This window comes from Pelodiscus sinensis, chromosome 17 (genome assembly GCF_049634645.1).
Source record: "Pelodiscus sinensis isolate JC-2024 chromosome 17, ASM4963464v1, whole genome shotgun sequence".
NCBI classification, from domain to species: Eukaryota; Metazoa; Chordata; order Testudines; family Trionychidae; genus Pelodiscus; species Pelodiscus sinensis.
In genome coordinates, this window is record NC_134727.1 from 18,291,452 (window position 1) to 18,307,419 (window position 15,968).

Consider the following 15,968-nt stretch of genomic DNA (forward strand, 5'->3'; position numbering starts at 1 on the left):
GACTTGCCCAATATCACATATGAACTCTGTGATAGACACAAGGGTAAGAATCTATTTCTCCAAGGTAGCATTTGATTTTATTAACCATAAAATTTGCCACTTTGTTTTTCTCATAATCCCCTTTTCAATCACCAAAACCAGCAAATTTTGTAATAAATGAAGCACTCAAGGACAACCGCTCATTCACTAGACAGATCTGATTGATTCCTGGAGCACCATCCATCCTATGCACAAATGAAATAGAAGTCTCATGTGAAAAATAGTGTATGATTATGTAATTAAAGAGTTTATCAATTTTCATCTATATGCGGATGATGGGGTTGAACTTAAGATTGTGTGCACAACCTTAATGCTGTTGTTTCCTAACTTTTGAGCATGTGACTATGAAACTTAAGTGTTCTTTTAAAATAGTTTTTTTAATGTAATTTTAAAAGTTTTTAAAAAAGCAATCTGGGAAAAAACCTGTAGAACCATATTGATCCTCAAACCATTATGAGTCATCAGGACAATTGGGAACCATTGGTACAGACCTCTACAAGCTAATTAAGTGACAGGATTATGGCCTGCTGTTGCTGTGTGGACCAGCTACTAAAGTGGGTAACACACATACTGTATTAGGGGGTTTACCGGTGTTTGCTGTTATTAGGACTCTGGAATCCCAGGTTGTAGAGAAGAAAGTTGTCTAGTAATTACAGATTCTTCTGATTCTTCCCTCTGGTATGGCCCCAGACTTCCCCATATTGTTACCTTCTGTCACATTCCACCTCTGCTCCTGCCCTCACTTTACTCCTCTGCCCTCCTGAGTAAGGATAGTGATAGAACTGTAGCCATGTTAGTCTGGTGTAACTGGAACAAAAAACAGGACTATGTAGCACTTTCAAGACTAACAAGATGGTTTATTAGGTGATGAACTTTCGTGGGCCAGACCCACTTCCTCAGATCAAATAGAGGAAGAAAATTGTCGCAACCATATATACCAAAGGATACAATTTAAAAAAATGAACACACGTGAAAAGGACAAATCAAATTTCAGAACAGAAGGGGGATGCGGGGTGGGGAGGTAAATGTCTGTGAGCTAATGATATTAGAGGTGATAATTGGGGAAGCTATCTTTGTAATGGGTAAGATAATTAATGTCTTTGTTTAAACCTAAGTGTAAAGTGTCGAATTTAAGCATGAATGACAGTTCAGAGGATTCTCTTTCAAGTGTGGTCTGAAAAGGTCTTTGAAGCAGGATGCAGGTAATCAAGTCGTTGAGATAATGTCCTTTCTGGTTGAAATGGCAAGAAACTGTTTTTTCTTTGTGATCCTGTCTATCTGTTTTGTGGGCATTGATCCTTTGGCGAAGTGTCTGAGACATCTGTCCAATGTACATAGCAGACGGACACTTTTGGCACATGATAGCATAAATTATATTTCTGGATGTGCAGGAATATGTGTTCTTGATCTTATAACTCACTTGGTTAGGTCTAATAATGGTATCAGCAGAGTGAATATGTGGACAAAGCTGGCAACGGGGTTTGTTGGAAGGGAAGGTACCAGGGTTGGTATTAGTGTGGTATGTCCTGTGGTTGTTGGTAAGAATCATCTTGAGGTTAGGTGGTTGTCTATAGGAGACTATGGGTCTGTCTCCCAGAGCCTCTCGGAGTTTAGTATCCTGTTCCAGTATAGGAGCTTCCTGAACACCAGCAGAGGGAGCACCGCGAGCATAGAAAAGGTAGTCTCCATCTGTTCTGGTGCTGGGCACTACAGTGGCCCTCAACAAGTGTGAGGAGGAGTTGCAAAGAAAGTCCTGCTCAGCCTCATGCCAGAAAAGGCTGTGAGCTCTGTGAGGTTAGAGTGTGCTTAGCACAATGGTTACAGAGCTTGAAGGGGAAGGAATGTTAGAGAATTTTGCTGTCAAACTTTTAGGTTACGTCTACACTGGCCCCCTTTCCAAAAGGGGCATGCTAATTTTCAACTTCAGAATAGGGAAATCCGCGGGGGATTTAAATAAAGATGTCCGCCGCTTTTTTCCTGCTTGAGAAGTAGGAATAAGAGATCCTCCGGAATAGGGCTTTATTCCGGAGGATCGAGCCAGTCTAGACGCTTTTTCCGGCTTTTCCCCAAGCCGGAAAAAAGCGGCGGACATCTTTATTTAAATCCCGCGGGGGATATTTAAATCCCCTGCGGATTTCCCTATTCTGAAGTTGAAAATTAGCATGCCCCTTTCGGAAAAGGGGCCAGTGTAGACGTAGCCTAAGGCTGTGTCCAGACTCCATGCCTCCGTCGACGGAGGCATGTAGATTAGCCAGCTCGGAAGAGGGAAATGAAGCCGCGATTAAAATAATCGCGGCTTCATTTAAATTTAAATGGCTGCCCCGATCTGCCGATCAGCTGTTTGTCGGCAGATCGAGAGAGTCTGGACGCGATGCCCCGACAAAGAAGCTTTTCTTCATCGACACAGGTAAACCTGGTTTCACGAGGCTTACCTGTGTCGATGAAGAAAGGCTTCTTTGTCGGGGCATCGCGTCCAGACTCTCCCGATCTGCCGACAAACAGCTGATCGGCAGATCGGGGCAGCCATTTAAATTTAAATGAAGCCGCGATTATTTTAATCGCGGCTTCATTTCCCTCTTCCGAGCTGGCTAATCTACATGCCTCCGTCGACGGAGGCATGGAGTCTGGACACAGCCTTAGTGAGTAGGGCTGGGGAAGAGTGAGGTCCTGTTTTGGAGCTCTCCTGCATAGTAGATGCATACTTCAAAAGTAATGACTGATGTGCCCTGATGTCAGCACTGTGATGAATCGTTGGAATATTTCTGGGGTTGCTACTGGATTAAAATAGACCATTTAAAATTGTTTCAATCTGGTACATGCATGGGCCTGAAGTATGAAGGGGCAGGGTACTTACTCAAGTAGATAACAAAAGTAGGGGGTTCAGACAAAGTGGGGTCAAGGTACACAACAGAGGAAAATCCAGTTGTATTTGTGATATTGGGGAGAAAGGGATTCTTATAAACACACACCACATAAGTGGCATTGTGCTTAACTTGGTGGCTTCATGCTTGAGTAGAGCTGGCAGAGAGAATGGGCTCATAGTATTGTTAAGTTCCTTTCCCCCAGGATTTGTAGTCCCTTGGCCTTCACATGCAACCATCTCCCCAGCATCGATCTCCCTCAAGTAACCCAGTGACTGCATCAAGAACAATAACTATAAGAACTTACTTTTTCTCTGGGTATCAAGCTGTGTGAAGGTCTATCTCATTATCAACAAATCCCTAAACTATTTTTTTTTGTTTGTAAATTTCAGATTTGCGCCATTATTGGAGGAACATTTACTGTGGCTGGGATCCTTGACTCATGCATTTTCACAGCTTCTGAAGCCTGGAAGAAGATCCAATTAGGAAAAATGCAATAGCGATGAAAACATCCAAGGCTCCATGAAGAGGAGTAAAGAAGAATGAGAACCCCCCCCCCATTTACCTGTTTCTTCTATTTGATTGAAGCAGTGCATTATTCTTTAGTCAAATTATTCAGTGAAGCTCTTTTCAACAAATCAAAAATCTATCTAAATTTCAGTGCTCTGAGTCATCATCCCCCTTTCTTCAACCCTTCCCCCAAATGATTTTTAATGTAGAAACTGCATTTATGAATCAACTTCCCTGGATCCTACAGAGTAAAACATTAGTATCAGGAGGTTTCCTTAGGTAGAGGTTGCAAAGATTTCAGTGAATTCTCTTGCAGCTCTCCTTCATGCTATTGGAATTGCATGAGTAGACAATCGTGTTTTTTTTTTTTTTAATGAGGTAAAATTATGTATTAGGAAGAAATTCTACCCACAGTGCCAAAAAGAGTAGTGTTTAGTCCTCACAGCAATCCCAGGGGGAGAGAGGCAAAAAATGACTTCAGGATGTGTGGTGTTTTTTTATTGAAAAGCTCCTCTGTAGGTATGACCCTCTCTAGATTGAATGAGCAAATATAATTAAACCTTTCCCCAACCACCTTCTGTGGATAACTGTAATTGAAGAAGGAATAGTCTCTCTTGTTCTCTTTTTCGATGTAAAAATATTTTCATTTCTACCCAATAACTGATTATCCAGTCTTTTGTTTACAGATGGCACGAAGTAAAAGCCAAACTGAGTAACACTATTTTATGTGGCCTTTTGTTTTGAAGGGGAATAGTTGTCATTGCAATAATAACTGTATATCCTTTCTCCTGCTTTTTTTTTTTTTTAAATACAAACCACCTAGTTTAGAGTCTGCAATTTGATACAATTTATTTGGAAAGGGTCACTCGTGCTACTTGCTCTGAGAACTGCTTTGCCATCTTAGATGGATGCACACAGCTTGATGCCTTGTGCTGCCTGTGTATGTGATGTACACCTGTAAAACACTAGCATGTCCTTTGGAATGTTGAGGTGCTTACATTCCCAACACTTAAAAAAAACCCTAAACCAGGTATCTTTTACCAGGCTTAGATGGGCAGTTACTGAAGTCCTCCATCTAGTTTCAGATACTGTATAGGCAGTAGTGGGGCAAGCTTTCCTCACCAGTTCTTGCCAGTATTTCTAAACCCTAAGCATGAAAGAGTAGTTCAGTTTCCATGCTCTTTCAATCTTTGACCTGTCTGAGACTGCCAACAAATGGGAGTATGAAGGGAAATTTTCTGCTGGATAGTTTGTATGCAATGTGGACATCAGCCAGACACCTGGGAACGGGATTGGTCCACCAACATGTTCTCCATAGGCCCCTAAACATCCCTTTAGTCCTTGCAATTTGTAAATTGTAAATTTGTAAATTGCATGACCTGAGGGGACACAAATTTGAGTGTTGCTGAAAATCATAAAACAATAAAACTCAAATATGTCAACTTAGAGATTTTGGAAGGGGATTATTATTATTTTTTTTAGAGTAGTATCTATTGTCCTTTGCCCACTCTTGGAGATGAAAGTGTATGCATCTTGAATATTCTGAATAGATGCAAGAGCCAAAAACATTATTAAAATTAACGGCCCAGTGTGTGTCTATCTGAAATTGTCCCGTTATTTTAGAAGTACGGAAGACAGCCAATATTTTTTAATTACATTGAAAAAAAAATCTTTTGGTACTTGCCCTATATTAACTTCTGCAAAATTACAATGGTGGAATTTCCCATGTTTTTAAATGGACTGATTGCTATTATTTAGGTGTGAATTGAATCTTGTAACTTCCTGTAATTGTTAATGTATGTATGGATTTTATACATTTTTTCCATTTATAGAAATCAAGTTGAAAATAGTACAGTTGTCTTCATTTCAGCATGTGTGTCTGTGTATTTTTGCCCATATGGTGGTGGTTGCTTTGCAGAGGGAATGTGCGATTTCCCCCCCCCCCTCCCAGTATGGTCAATTCTCTTGCCTCTAAGGAATTTCCACTACTTCACTGTTCCCAACACAAGCTTAGAGCAGACATGCCCTCATTTTTCCTCTTGCATTGGGTGAATTTCTGCTCGGAGCCTGTTGGATTAAAAGGATATGAATTTAACATTTGCATCTTTGTCCCATGTTAAAAATGGAAGTCATTGGCCATAGGGCAGACAGTTGGATTATGTCTCTTTTCAAGTAGACTTCAGCTTAGCTGCTTTCTTTCTAAAACAATCCACTGAAATAAGCCAGGCAGAGCTGTTTATTAACTGCAATAATGAACTAAGTTTTTGCTAGAGTCCCAACAGCCTTTCGAATTCAAGGTGAATTTGGAAAAAAGGCAACATCCAGATCCTGACATCACAACTCAGACCTCTCTTGAGGCAATGGATCCAAATCCTCTTGAGTTTTGCCAAACCAATCCTAACACAGGGTTGTTCTTTGAGAAGTGTCCCTTTGAGTGCTCCACCTTACGTGTCAGCGCTACTGTGCTTCCAATCAGAGATTTTAGGTAGCAGTGCCCATGGTCAGCTGCACATGCAAAGCTGCCGACGCGCAGCGTTTGAAACAGCTACTCCACATGCGCAGCCAACCATCACTTCAGTTCCTTCTTCACTGCTGGTGGTTTCGGTCGGAACCCAGCAGTTGCCAGAGTTCCCTCCTAAGATTTTCCATCCTGGAGCGGGTTGAAATTTCTTATGTGCAACACCGATATTGAGGTAGTGTATGGATGTGCACTCAGCAGTGCAAATAAAATCCATAGATATAAATATATTTGAAATAGTCCATAGCTGTGGAAGAAAATACATTATTACAAGGAGTAATTAACAATGAGTAATGCTTATGATTATTTAATATGAAATGAAATAAAAAGAAAATTAACACTACTCTTGGCTGAAGAAATGGGTTGTGCCCACGAACGCTAATGATGCTATTTATATATTTTTGTTAGTCTAAGGTGCTATAGGACTACTGTTGGGTTTTTTTAGTTACAGACTAACATGGCTACACCTCTGAGACCTTGGAGTACATGTATCATCATCCTTTCTAACAGACAGGTACATATTTCAAAAGATCTTGGAAATAAGGTTTCATACTACAAAACAGCTAGCATCACACCTAGTACTTGCTGCATCTGACTCATTAGAGCTAGAATTCTACCAAGTATGTGTTAGTAACACAGGTTCTTCTTCAAGAGGTGTCCCTGGGGGTGCTCCACATTAGGTGTTGAGCGTCCCAGCACTTGTTGACGGATTTTTCTTAGCAGTACATTGGTGGCTGCACAAGCCTCCCCTGGTGCCATCACGCATGTGTCCCCCGTCCCCCGCTTCAGTTCATTTCTACCATCTCTGGCTTCAGACGGAATTCTTCAGTGCTCGCAACAGATTTCTCCTCACAGTTTTTTCCTTCAATACTTGCTTAGAAATAGTTTTATCTTCTCAGTTCTTGTTACTTGTTAGTTCTATTATTTGTTGGAGTGTGTTATATTTTAAAAAGACATCTGCAGTCTCAAACTTCTATCTCTGAATAATACCGCGGCATGAGTTCACCCGGCTTCAAACTCTGTGTGCTCTGCAAGGATGCAATGCCGGCCTCCAATGGGCATGGTAAATGTGTAAAGTGCCTGGGGCAGTTGCATTCTCAGCAAGATTGCCAGCACTGTGCTAACCTGAAAATGGGAACGCGCAAGGATAGGGAGCTGCACCTCAAAATGCTCCTCACAGATAAGGGCAAACAACATACCTCTGACCCAGTCTCGGGTCAGTGCAATATATTTAAAAGGCATATGTCCCCTAAGCCATCAAATGCAAGGGCAAGCTCTATGGATGAGCAGCCCCAAAAGCGGCACGCTGATGGCAGAAAGTCAGACCGCTCAGGCAATAATCGAGCACATTTGACTGCCCAGGTACTTCGAGTGAGCACTGAAAGTGCACAAAATGCAAAAAAGGCTGCCCTCACTGAGGCAACAGGCCACCCCGTGCCTGCCTCACATACCGCGCTGCCTGACACAGCAACTCTTGCCCTCCCACCGGTCATACGAGCACTTCCCGCTTCCATCACTGCACCGAAGAATCTCCTCACAGCTCAGCCTCTCAGTGCCACTTCTCCCCCCTCGTTACCAGGGGCAACCCCTCAGGCCTGCAGCACAGGTAGTTTGTTTACAGTCAGCAGAGCTATCCATGCTGCATACTCCCCTCATTAGCTACAGTGATCACAAACACCTGGCAATCTCCTCCACTTTACATTCACCTATTCTGACTGATAACATATATCCTCAATCTGCATTCTCTTACTACTCTGACTCTCCCTCCCCCTTCTCGGGGATGAAGAAGAGTGTTTGCCTGCCTTTTTACCTCAGCCATATACGGAGTGCTCTATATTATCTGCTTATCAGCAACAACCAGATTTTCTCAGAGCTCAGATGGCTCCCTTGGCTCCTTATCTTTGGATGCCACCGCATATGCTTTGCTCCCCACAGTGGCAAATGTTTAATCAAGCCCCTCAACAACATAAAAAAGACCATGTAAGACCAAGCATATGGCGAAGCCTTGCTCTCTCTTAACCCTGTCATCCCATAGGTCCATGGGGGGAAATGACAGTGAAAGCAAATGTTCTCCCATCTCAGCTTCTGTATCTCTACTACATTCAAATGCAATTTCAAGCACGGAGGAGGCAATCCTGCCACCTATCTCTCAAAGCACAGATGATGTTTCCTTTTTCCAAGATCTATTTAAAAGAGTTGCCAATGACTTGAATATATCTATCGAGGAAATTCAGGTTTCTCAACATGAACTCACTAATATCCAGGGCTCACCAAGCCACAGCGAGCCCTGCTTGCCAGCTGCGCAGTTCGGCACGCTGCGCATGCACTGACTGCACTGCGCGACTGTGCTGGCTTGTAATCTACTCGCCACAGGCGAGTAGATTACATTAATTGTCGAGCCCTGATAATATCCTTCAGTCCAGCACAGCTTCAAAAATTGCACTCCCTATTAACCCAGCCATTCTGGAGTCCGCTAAAATCCTGTGGCAAACACCTGCATCCATCCCACCAACATGCAGAAAAGCGGATCGAAAATACTATGTTCCCCCCAAAGGTTCCCAATTTCTCTTTACACACCTTCCATCCAATTCCCTTTATAATAGATGCTGCGAAGTAGAGAAACAAACAACAAAATCATTCCACCCCATCTGAAAAGGACAATAAATGTTTGGACTCCTTCAGAAAGAAGGTTTATGCCTCGGCCACACTTCAGATGAGGGTTGCGAACTACGCTGCTTTGCTCAGTAAATACGATTTTAAGAAATATACAAAGTTTAATACTTTTATTGAAGATATCCCTGATAACAAGAAGGCACAGTTTAAAGCTCTCATCTCAGAAGGTCAGATAATATTGCAAATAGCCCTGCAAGCCGCACTTGATGCAGCAGATACAGCTACAAGGACTACAGCAACAGCTGTGACTATGAGATGAGCCTCATGGTTTAATTCTTCTGCCTTTTCCCACCAAGTCCAACCATCAGTAGAACATCTTTCGTTCGATGAGGAAAAACTTTTTTTTGGCAAAGTCCAATGAGTTGCTCCAGTTGATGAAGGATTCCAGAGCCATACTGCGGTCACTCGGTATCCAAATGCCTATGATAAGACCAAGATAATACAGGTACCAACCATATCAGAGACCAAGGACCCACAATTCACTTACCAGTATCAGAGGCAAGACCATGCTCCATACCACCAGAGGAGGTGGAACAGGCAACACAGACATTGCCCTCAGAATAATAACCCCAGTCATTCATCCCAATCCAACAAGCAAATTTGAAACAACAGTCGAGAGATGTAAACCCACACCATATGCACCAGAGCTTGAAATTGGTTCCAAACCTTTCCATTTTCATTTATTACAATTCCTACCAAATTAGAAAGCTATTACCTCTTATCAGCAGGTAATTCAAACTATCTCCCTAGGTTACACCATCCCCTTTCTCTCCCTCCTTCCTCCCAACCACCCGTCCTATCCCTTTTCAGGGCCCCCTCTCACGATATCATACTATAACAAGAGGTGGACCACCTGCTCTAACTAGGAGCCATAGAACCAGTGCCCAAGGAGTTCCACGGAACCGGTTTTTACTCATGTTATTTTCTTGTAGAAAAGAAAACAGGCAGCTGGAGACCGATCCTTGATCTTCAGTTACTAAATAAATACATAAGGAAACAGAAATTCAAAATGATCATTCTAAACCCCATTATCCCAGCTCTGGAGTCTCATGACTGGTTTTCTTCTCTCGACTTACAGGACGCATACTTTCATATTTCGTTTAATCCATCTCATAGACGTTTTCTCCGCTTCACTTTAGGTCTCCAACATTACCAACACATGGTACTTCCCTTCAGTCTCTGCACTGCACCCAGGGTTTTTACGAAGGTGCTAGTGGTTGTCGCCACTCATCTCAGAAAACGTGGAATCATGATCTATCCATACTTAGACCATTGACTTATCAAAGCAAGGACCAATCAAGACTGCCATCAACATACCATCATAGTGTTAACCTGCCTTCACTCATCAGGGCTCCTAATAAATTACGGCAAATCAACACTCACACCTACCCAAACAATCCAATTCATTGGAGCACAGCTCAGTTCGATCACAGCCAGAGCCTCTTTGCCTACCGACAGATTAATTTGCATCAGTCAACTTGCAAAATCGCTTCAAGAGATGCCAATAGTAAGGGTTTACGACTGCCTTCAACTTTTAGGTCACATGGTATCATGTAATCCAGTGGTCCCAAATGCACAGCTTTTTATGAGATGTTTCCAGGTCGGCTCTGACTCAAATACAAGCCACATGTCCATCATATGACCAAAATGCTCACAGTACCACACCCAGTGAAAGCATCCCTACACTTGTGGACAAAATCATCCAACCTGTGCATCCCTTTTCGGAGCTTAGACCCCACTGTAGTTATCACTACGGGGATGCATCCCTTATGGGATGTGGTGCTCATACAGAAGGCTGCACAGCACACAGCCTATGATCCCCAGCAGACCACATTCTTCACATCAACACCCTCGAACTCAGAGCAGTTCACCTGGCATGCCAAGAACTACTTCCCCACGTCACGGGAATCCATGTAAAAATATATACAGACAACACCACATGCATGTTTTATATAAACAGGCAAGGCAGCGCTTGATCACACACTCTATGCTCGGAAGCCATAGCACTTTGGAATTGGTGTCGAGACATTCGCATATCTGCTTGTCACCTCCCTGCGGTCCTCAATTCGATGGCAGATGCCCTCAGCAAATCCCTGCCATAAGAACACAAATGGGAACTTGAATATGCACTCCTCAACAACATATTCAGTCAATGGGGGCTTCCCAGATATAGATCTATTTGCCACTGCAACCAACAAAAAAATCACTTAACTTCGCCAATTCCAATCTGAGCACATTCCACAACAGTGGTTGCCACCTTCATCGCTTACCTGAGAAAAATTCCACTGCGTGACATATGTGCAAGCGGTCTTCAGAGAACACTTTTGCAAATCATTATGCACTCGCTTTGGGACCTCTCCAGCATACTAGACTAGTAAAAGCTTTATTACAAATGGTATACTTACCTGATCCAAAGTCTCTACCTCCATAAAAATATTGCTTTGTAGTCACCCAATGTGGAGCACCCCCAGGAGCCGCCTCTCAAAGAATAAAAGGAGGTTACTCACCTTTCTGTAACTGACGTTCTTTGAGATGAGCGTCTGTCCCTGGGCATCCTCCACTACCCTCCCTTCCTCCTCTCTACTTCAGAATGCCCTTATGATGACATATATAACACATTCTTTGCCAGGTTCCAGATAAGAACTGAAGAGGGAGGGGGGCCACGCATGCGCGATGGCAGCAGGGGAGGCTCGTGCGCACTGCACATATGCGGCCCCCAATGCACTGCTAAGAAAAATCCATCGGGAAGCGCTGGGATGCTGAACAGCTAATGTGGAGCACCCCTAGGGATGCTCACCTCGAAGAACAGCAGTTACAGGAAGCTCCTTATTTTAAAAAATCATTAAGATCAGAGTTTTAGATATCTGCAACACTCAAAAAAATTCTGTTAAAACATTTTTCTTTTTTACCGTAAGCCATTAACACGGGTGGGCAATAATTTTGGATGCGGGGGGGGGGGGGGCAATCCAAGAATTTGGTAAATGGTCAAGGGCTGCACTCTTCCATTATATTAATGGAGGAGTCTGAGGGTCTGGGATGGAGGCTGGGTACAGAAGGGAGCTTGGGGTAAAGGACTGGGGTGTGGCAGCTGGGAGGGAGTTTGGGTGAAGTAGGGGATTGTGATCTGGGGTACAGAGCCTGAAAGGGGGTTGTGACCTGGTGCAGGGATTTGGGCTGTGACTAGGGATAGTGGATTGGGTGCAAGGTGTGAGAGGGTTGTGACCTTAGGAGGGGATGCATGTCTGGGAAGGTGTATTGGGGCTGAAGCAGGAGTGTAGAAGGTTTGGGTTACATTGGGTTGGGGGAAAGGAGGCTCTGGCTGAGACCTTACCTAGCACCAAGCCAGCAGCCCAGCAGGTTCCTTAGCTAGGATCCCTGCCTTCCAGCCCCTGTATATGCTCAGGGGAACATATGTATATGTGCTTCCAGCCCCTGTATATGTTCAGTTTATTGCTCTAAACCAGAGGTCTCCAACCTTTTTAGGCACAAGATCACTTTTTGAATTTAAGTGCAATCCAGGATCTACCTCAGACTGAAATACCCTTGTTCTGTCTCCTTCATGCCCCTTCTCTGATGTCCTACCCCTGCTCACTCCATCCTCCCTCCCTTTCACCAGGAAGGGGCAGAGGGATGGGGCACAGGCTCTGGTCTTGGGCTAAGGGATTTAGAATGCGAGAGGGGCTCTGAACTGAGCCTGGGCCAGGGAGTTGGGGTGCAGGAGAGGATTCATGACTGGGGTAGGGTTTCAGGATGTGGGCTCTGACTGGGCACTGCTTACAGTAGGTGTCTCCTGGGAGGTGATGCAGTGGGGCTAAGGCAGGCTCACCCTTGCCGTGGCCCTGCACCACTCTCAACAACAGCCAGTAAGCTCCCTCCATCCCAAGTCCTGTGCCTTTCCTCATCCATTCTGTGGAGATAGAATATGGCGTGGGAGGGGGGCACCCTGACATCAGTGCCCCTCCTCTCCCTTCCCTGCTCTGCTCAGCAAGCAGGAGGCTCCCGGGGTGGAGGTGGGAAGCAGCTCCAAGGCAAAGGGCAGATGTGCAGCAGTGGGGGGAGGGGCAGCTGAAGTGCTGTCACTTGGTAGCCTCTTGGCCAAACCAGTCATGATCACCTGCCAGAGGCTCCAAGATCTACCAGCAGATCCCGATCCACTGGTTGGTGACCACTGCTCTAAACTGAACACTGTGAGCCCAGAGGAGGAGGGGCACTTCACATGCTGCTTGTTCTGCAAACAGGCAGCTGCTATTGGTTGAAACCAGCCAATGGGAGCCGCTGGGGGCAGGGGCAGCATGAGAAGCCTGTCTCCCCTCCCTCCAGGTTCTCAGTGTTCAGAAACACACACGTGGCCCTGCACCTGGCTTTCTTGAGTGCTGAGCAGGTGTGGGGCAGACAGGGAGCTGGCTGAGGCACTTGTGGCTGGATCCAGCTCACAGATCATCTTTTGCTGAGCCCTGGAGTAGAGGCTGGAGCCAGCTTCTCAATTTATAGTAGGCAGCTGCTGCTGCTTCTACTCTGAGAGGGTGAGTGCCCCACCCCCCACCTTCCTCAGCTGATCAACTGAGCCCCCTGCTTGTGTGGGGACCTCTGCACAGAGCTCAGGAAAGGGCTACACCCTCACATGGGTGTATAGCTTACAGGGAAACTTGGCAGTTGCCCTCAAGCGTGCATTAGTGTTAAGATAGTTAGTAGCCATTTTTTCTTCAATAGTGAATCATTTTAAAGTTTATATTACAGACTAAGAAAAGAATGTTTTTCTTAGCATAACTAGAGTGGTTATTGTTAGTTCTATGTTCTACAGTGCTAGTCTTCCAGCAACTGTTTTTTCCTGGGACATGCCTGCTTTTAAGAGGTATATATCCTATAAGCTGTCCATTCCTATTTCATACTGACATTCCCAGTGTGGCCACTGCTTGGGTGAGGAGCACTCTAGCAGTCAGTGCCCACAATGCAAAAAGTTAATATCAAGGACAGGAAAGCCAGGGAGCTCTAATTGAAAATGATGCTCCTTGAGAAAACAACCCGTTCTGCTTTGGGTCTGGAGTACGCTGCACTGCCCAGGCAACCATCTCCTAGTGCAGCTTCTGAGAGAGCAGCTCCTGCACGGTTGAGCCCTAAGGACTCTGACAGAATCCAGGCATCCACAAAGAAGTCTCATTTCTCAGGGGCTGATTCCCCCTCAAGGAAATGCTCTCTTCAGAAGAAGGCTGCCACTGCATAGGCTTCACCAAAGATGCTGGAAAAACAAGCAGCCAGCAGGTCTGGCACCGACAAGGGCTGAGACTCTCAGGAGAAGGCTCGATCCTCCTTCAGGACACTGACAGAGGCTAAACAGAAGCTTTCTACATTGGCACCAACAAAGGCCCCAACCAAACTGCACTCAGCATCCACACCGAGCTCTACCATGCCGCCACCCACAGCACCATTGGTACCACCCAAACCACCATCGGCACCACTGATACATACAAAACAATCTGCACTGACACACACTAAACAGCCAACACCGCTGTCACAGATTGCACCAGTATTTGCGTTGTTGCCTCCCACGTTGGAACCACAGATGGTTACCACCAGCGTAGCTCTTATGGTCCCCTTGGTGCTGGGAACCCCATTATTCAGTATCAATGGTACCCCAAACACCCCATGATCAGCCTGTTGTCTACTCCTGTGGGGTCAGCTCCACTATTATCAAGTGATGATGAATCTCTGGAGGTGCATACCCCAAGGCACTCCTCATCTAACCTGAGCAAACAACCTCTGCAGTGGCAACCACCACAGTGGCTCCCACCACCGATCCCTCCCAACTGTCCCTACTGGGACCTATGGTTGGCTTACAGGGCATCTAAGTTCCCTGTAAGCTGTACAATTGTGCAGCTGTTTTCTGAGCTCCACTCAGAAGTCCAAAGCTCCTGCACAGGCAGGGTGCTCAGCTGACTGGTGGTGGTGTCTCACTGAGCAAGCAGCTAAAGGGAGCTAGCTGACTGTTTGAAACTGAGCAGCTCCTAGAACAGGTACCAGTAATAAAAAGCAAGATAAGGAGACAATAAGAGGCAGGGGAGGAGGAGGAGTGAGTAATTAATTAATTGGATGTGGCTGTGTCAGAGGGGAGGGGAGTTTGGAGAGTCCTGTCTCTCCAGGAGAAAGAAGCAGAAACTCAGCACTGTCAAACTACCTGGGAAGAGAGATAAGGGGCTGAATTCATGGGGTAGGTGGGTGCTGTCATTGGGGTAAGGTTAAGATGGGGGGAGTTTGTGCTGTGAGGTGTGGATAATTTGTTTGTGCTTTAGGTGGGAGCTAGGACAGGACAGACTGCTGGTGCCTACTAGTCTGAGAAGTAGGATTTTATCCCAGCCCCCACCTGGGCTGGGGGGGAGCAAATTGCACAGGGATAGGTGAGGAAAAGGGGACAGGTGGATATTTGCATTTGTGCAGTGAAGTGGAGGTAGAGAGAAGTTTGTTTGGGGTGTCCCTGACTCACTGCAGTTCTCTCTGGGTAGCTGGGTTGGAGGGATGGGAAAGCAGGCTGCATGATTACATTTCCAGCAAAGTTTACAGAGGTATTAATGGCTTAAGCTAAGAAAAATATCTTTTAACCGATTTTTTGGGAGTGTTACAGATATCTAAAACTCTGATCTTAATTATTTTTTAAAATCCTGTGTTACTAATTAGTACATGGTATATTGTATTGCATTAAGGCCAGATCTTTGCTATGTGGTAGAATCCTGGTTCTTATGAGTAAGAAGTAGCAAGTACCAGGTGCGACTCTAGTCGTTTTGAAGTATGAAACCTTATTTGCAAGCTCCTTGAAACATGCATCTGTCTACAAACCCTCAAGCCATATGTTAATTTGTTCTGGGGCTTCTGCACACACGCACATGTAAACATAATTTGTTTGTATTGGTGTGCATATTCACACACCTCAATATTAGTGTTGCACATGAGAAATTTCAACATACTCAAAAGAAAATTCAACCCCTTTCCATGAGAATAGAAAATGTTAGAGAGAACACTGGAGCTTATCTACATCATCAAGTTATTGGGGCACAATGGTCATGGGAGGAGGCCAAGCACCACCTCAATCTGCTGGAATTTAGGGTAGTCCGCCATGCTTGCTTCTACCACTTCCCCCTAATTCAGAATAGGACAGTGCAAATACTCACGGACAACCTCACCACAATGTTTTCTATAAACCAACAGGGAGGAGCCCAGTCCCACTCACTGCCAGGAAGCAGTTCGCTTATGGGAGTGGTACATCTCACAAAAGCATACACCTGATTGCGTCCTACCTGACAGGCAAAGAAAATGTGCTATCTTGCAGACAACATCAGCAGGCATTTTTCACAGAGTCTCACGAGTGGGTTTATCCC

General features: G+C 44.9%; 1 protein-coding gene across 3 annotated transcripts in view; it reads left to right on the forward strand.

The window, feature by feature from the left end:
- ERGIC1 (endoplasmic reticulum-golgi intermediate compartment 1) overlaps nt 1-5,279 on the forward strand; it is a 107,048-nt gene extending 101,769 nt beyond the window's left edge. For all 3 annotated transcript variants that reach the window (XM_075900263.1, XM_075900262.1, XM_075900264.1), the window contains one exon: nt 3,293-5,279. In XM_075900263.1, coding sequence (XP_075756378.1) covers nt 3,293-3,386 — 94 coding nt within the window. In that variant the 3' untranslated portion in view covers nt 3,387-5,279. The remainder of the gene's footprint in view (nt 1-3,292) is intronic.
- The last annotated feature ends 10,689 nt before the right edge of the window (nt 5,280-15,968 follow it).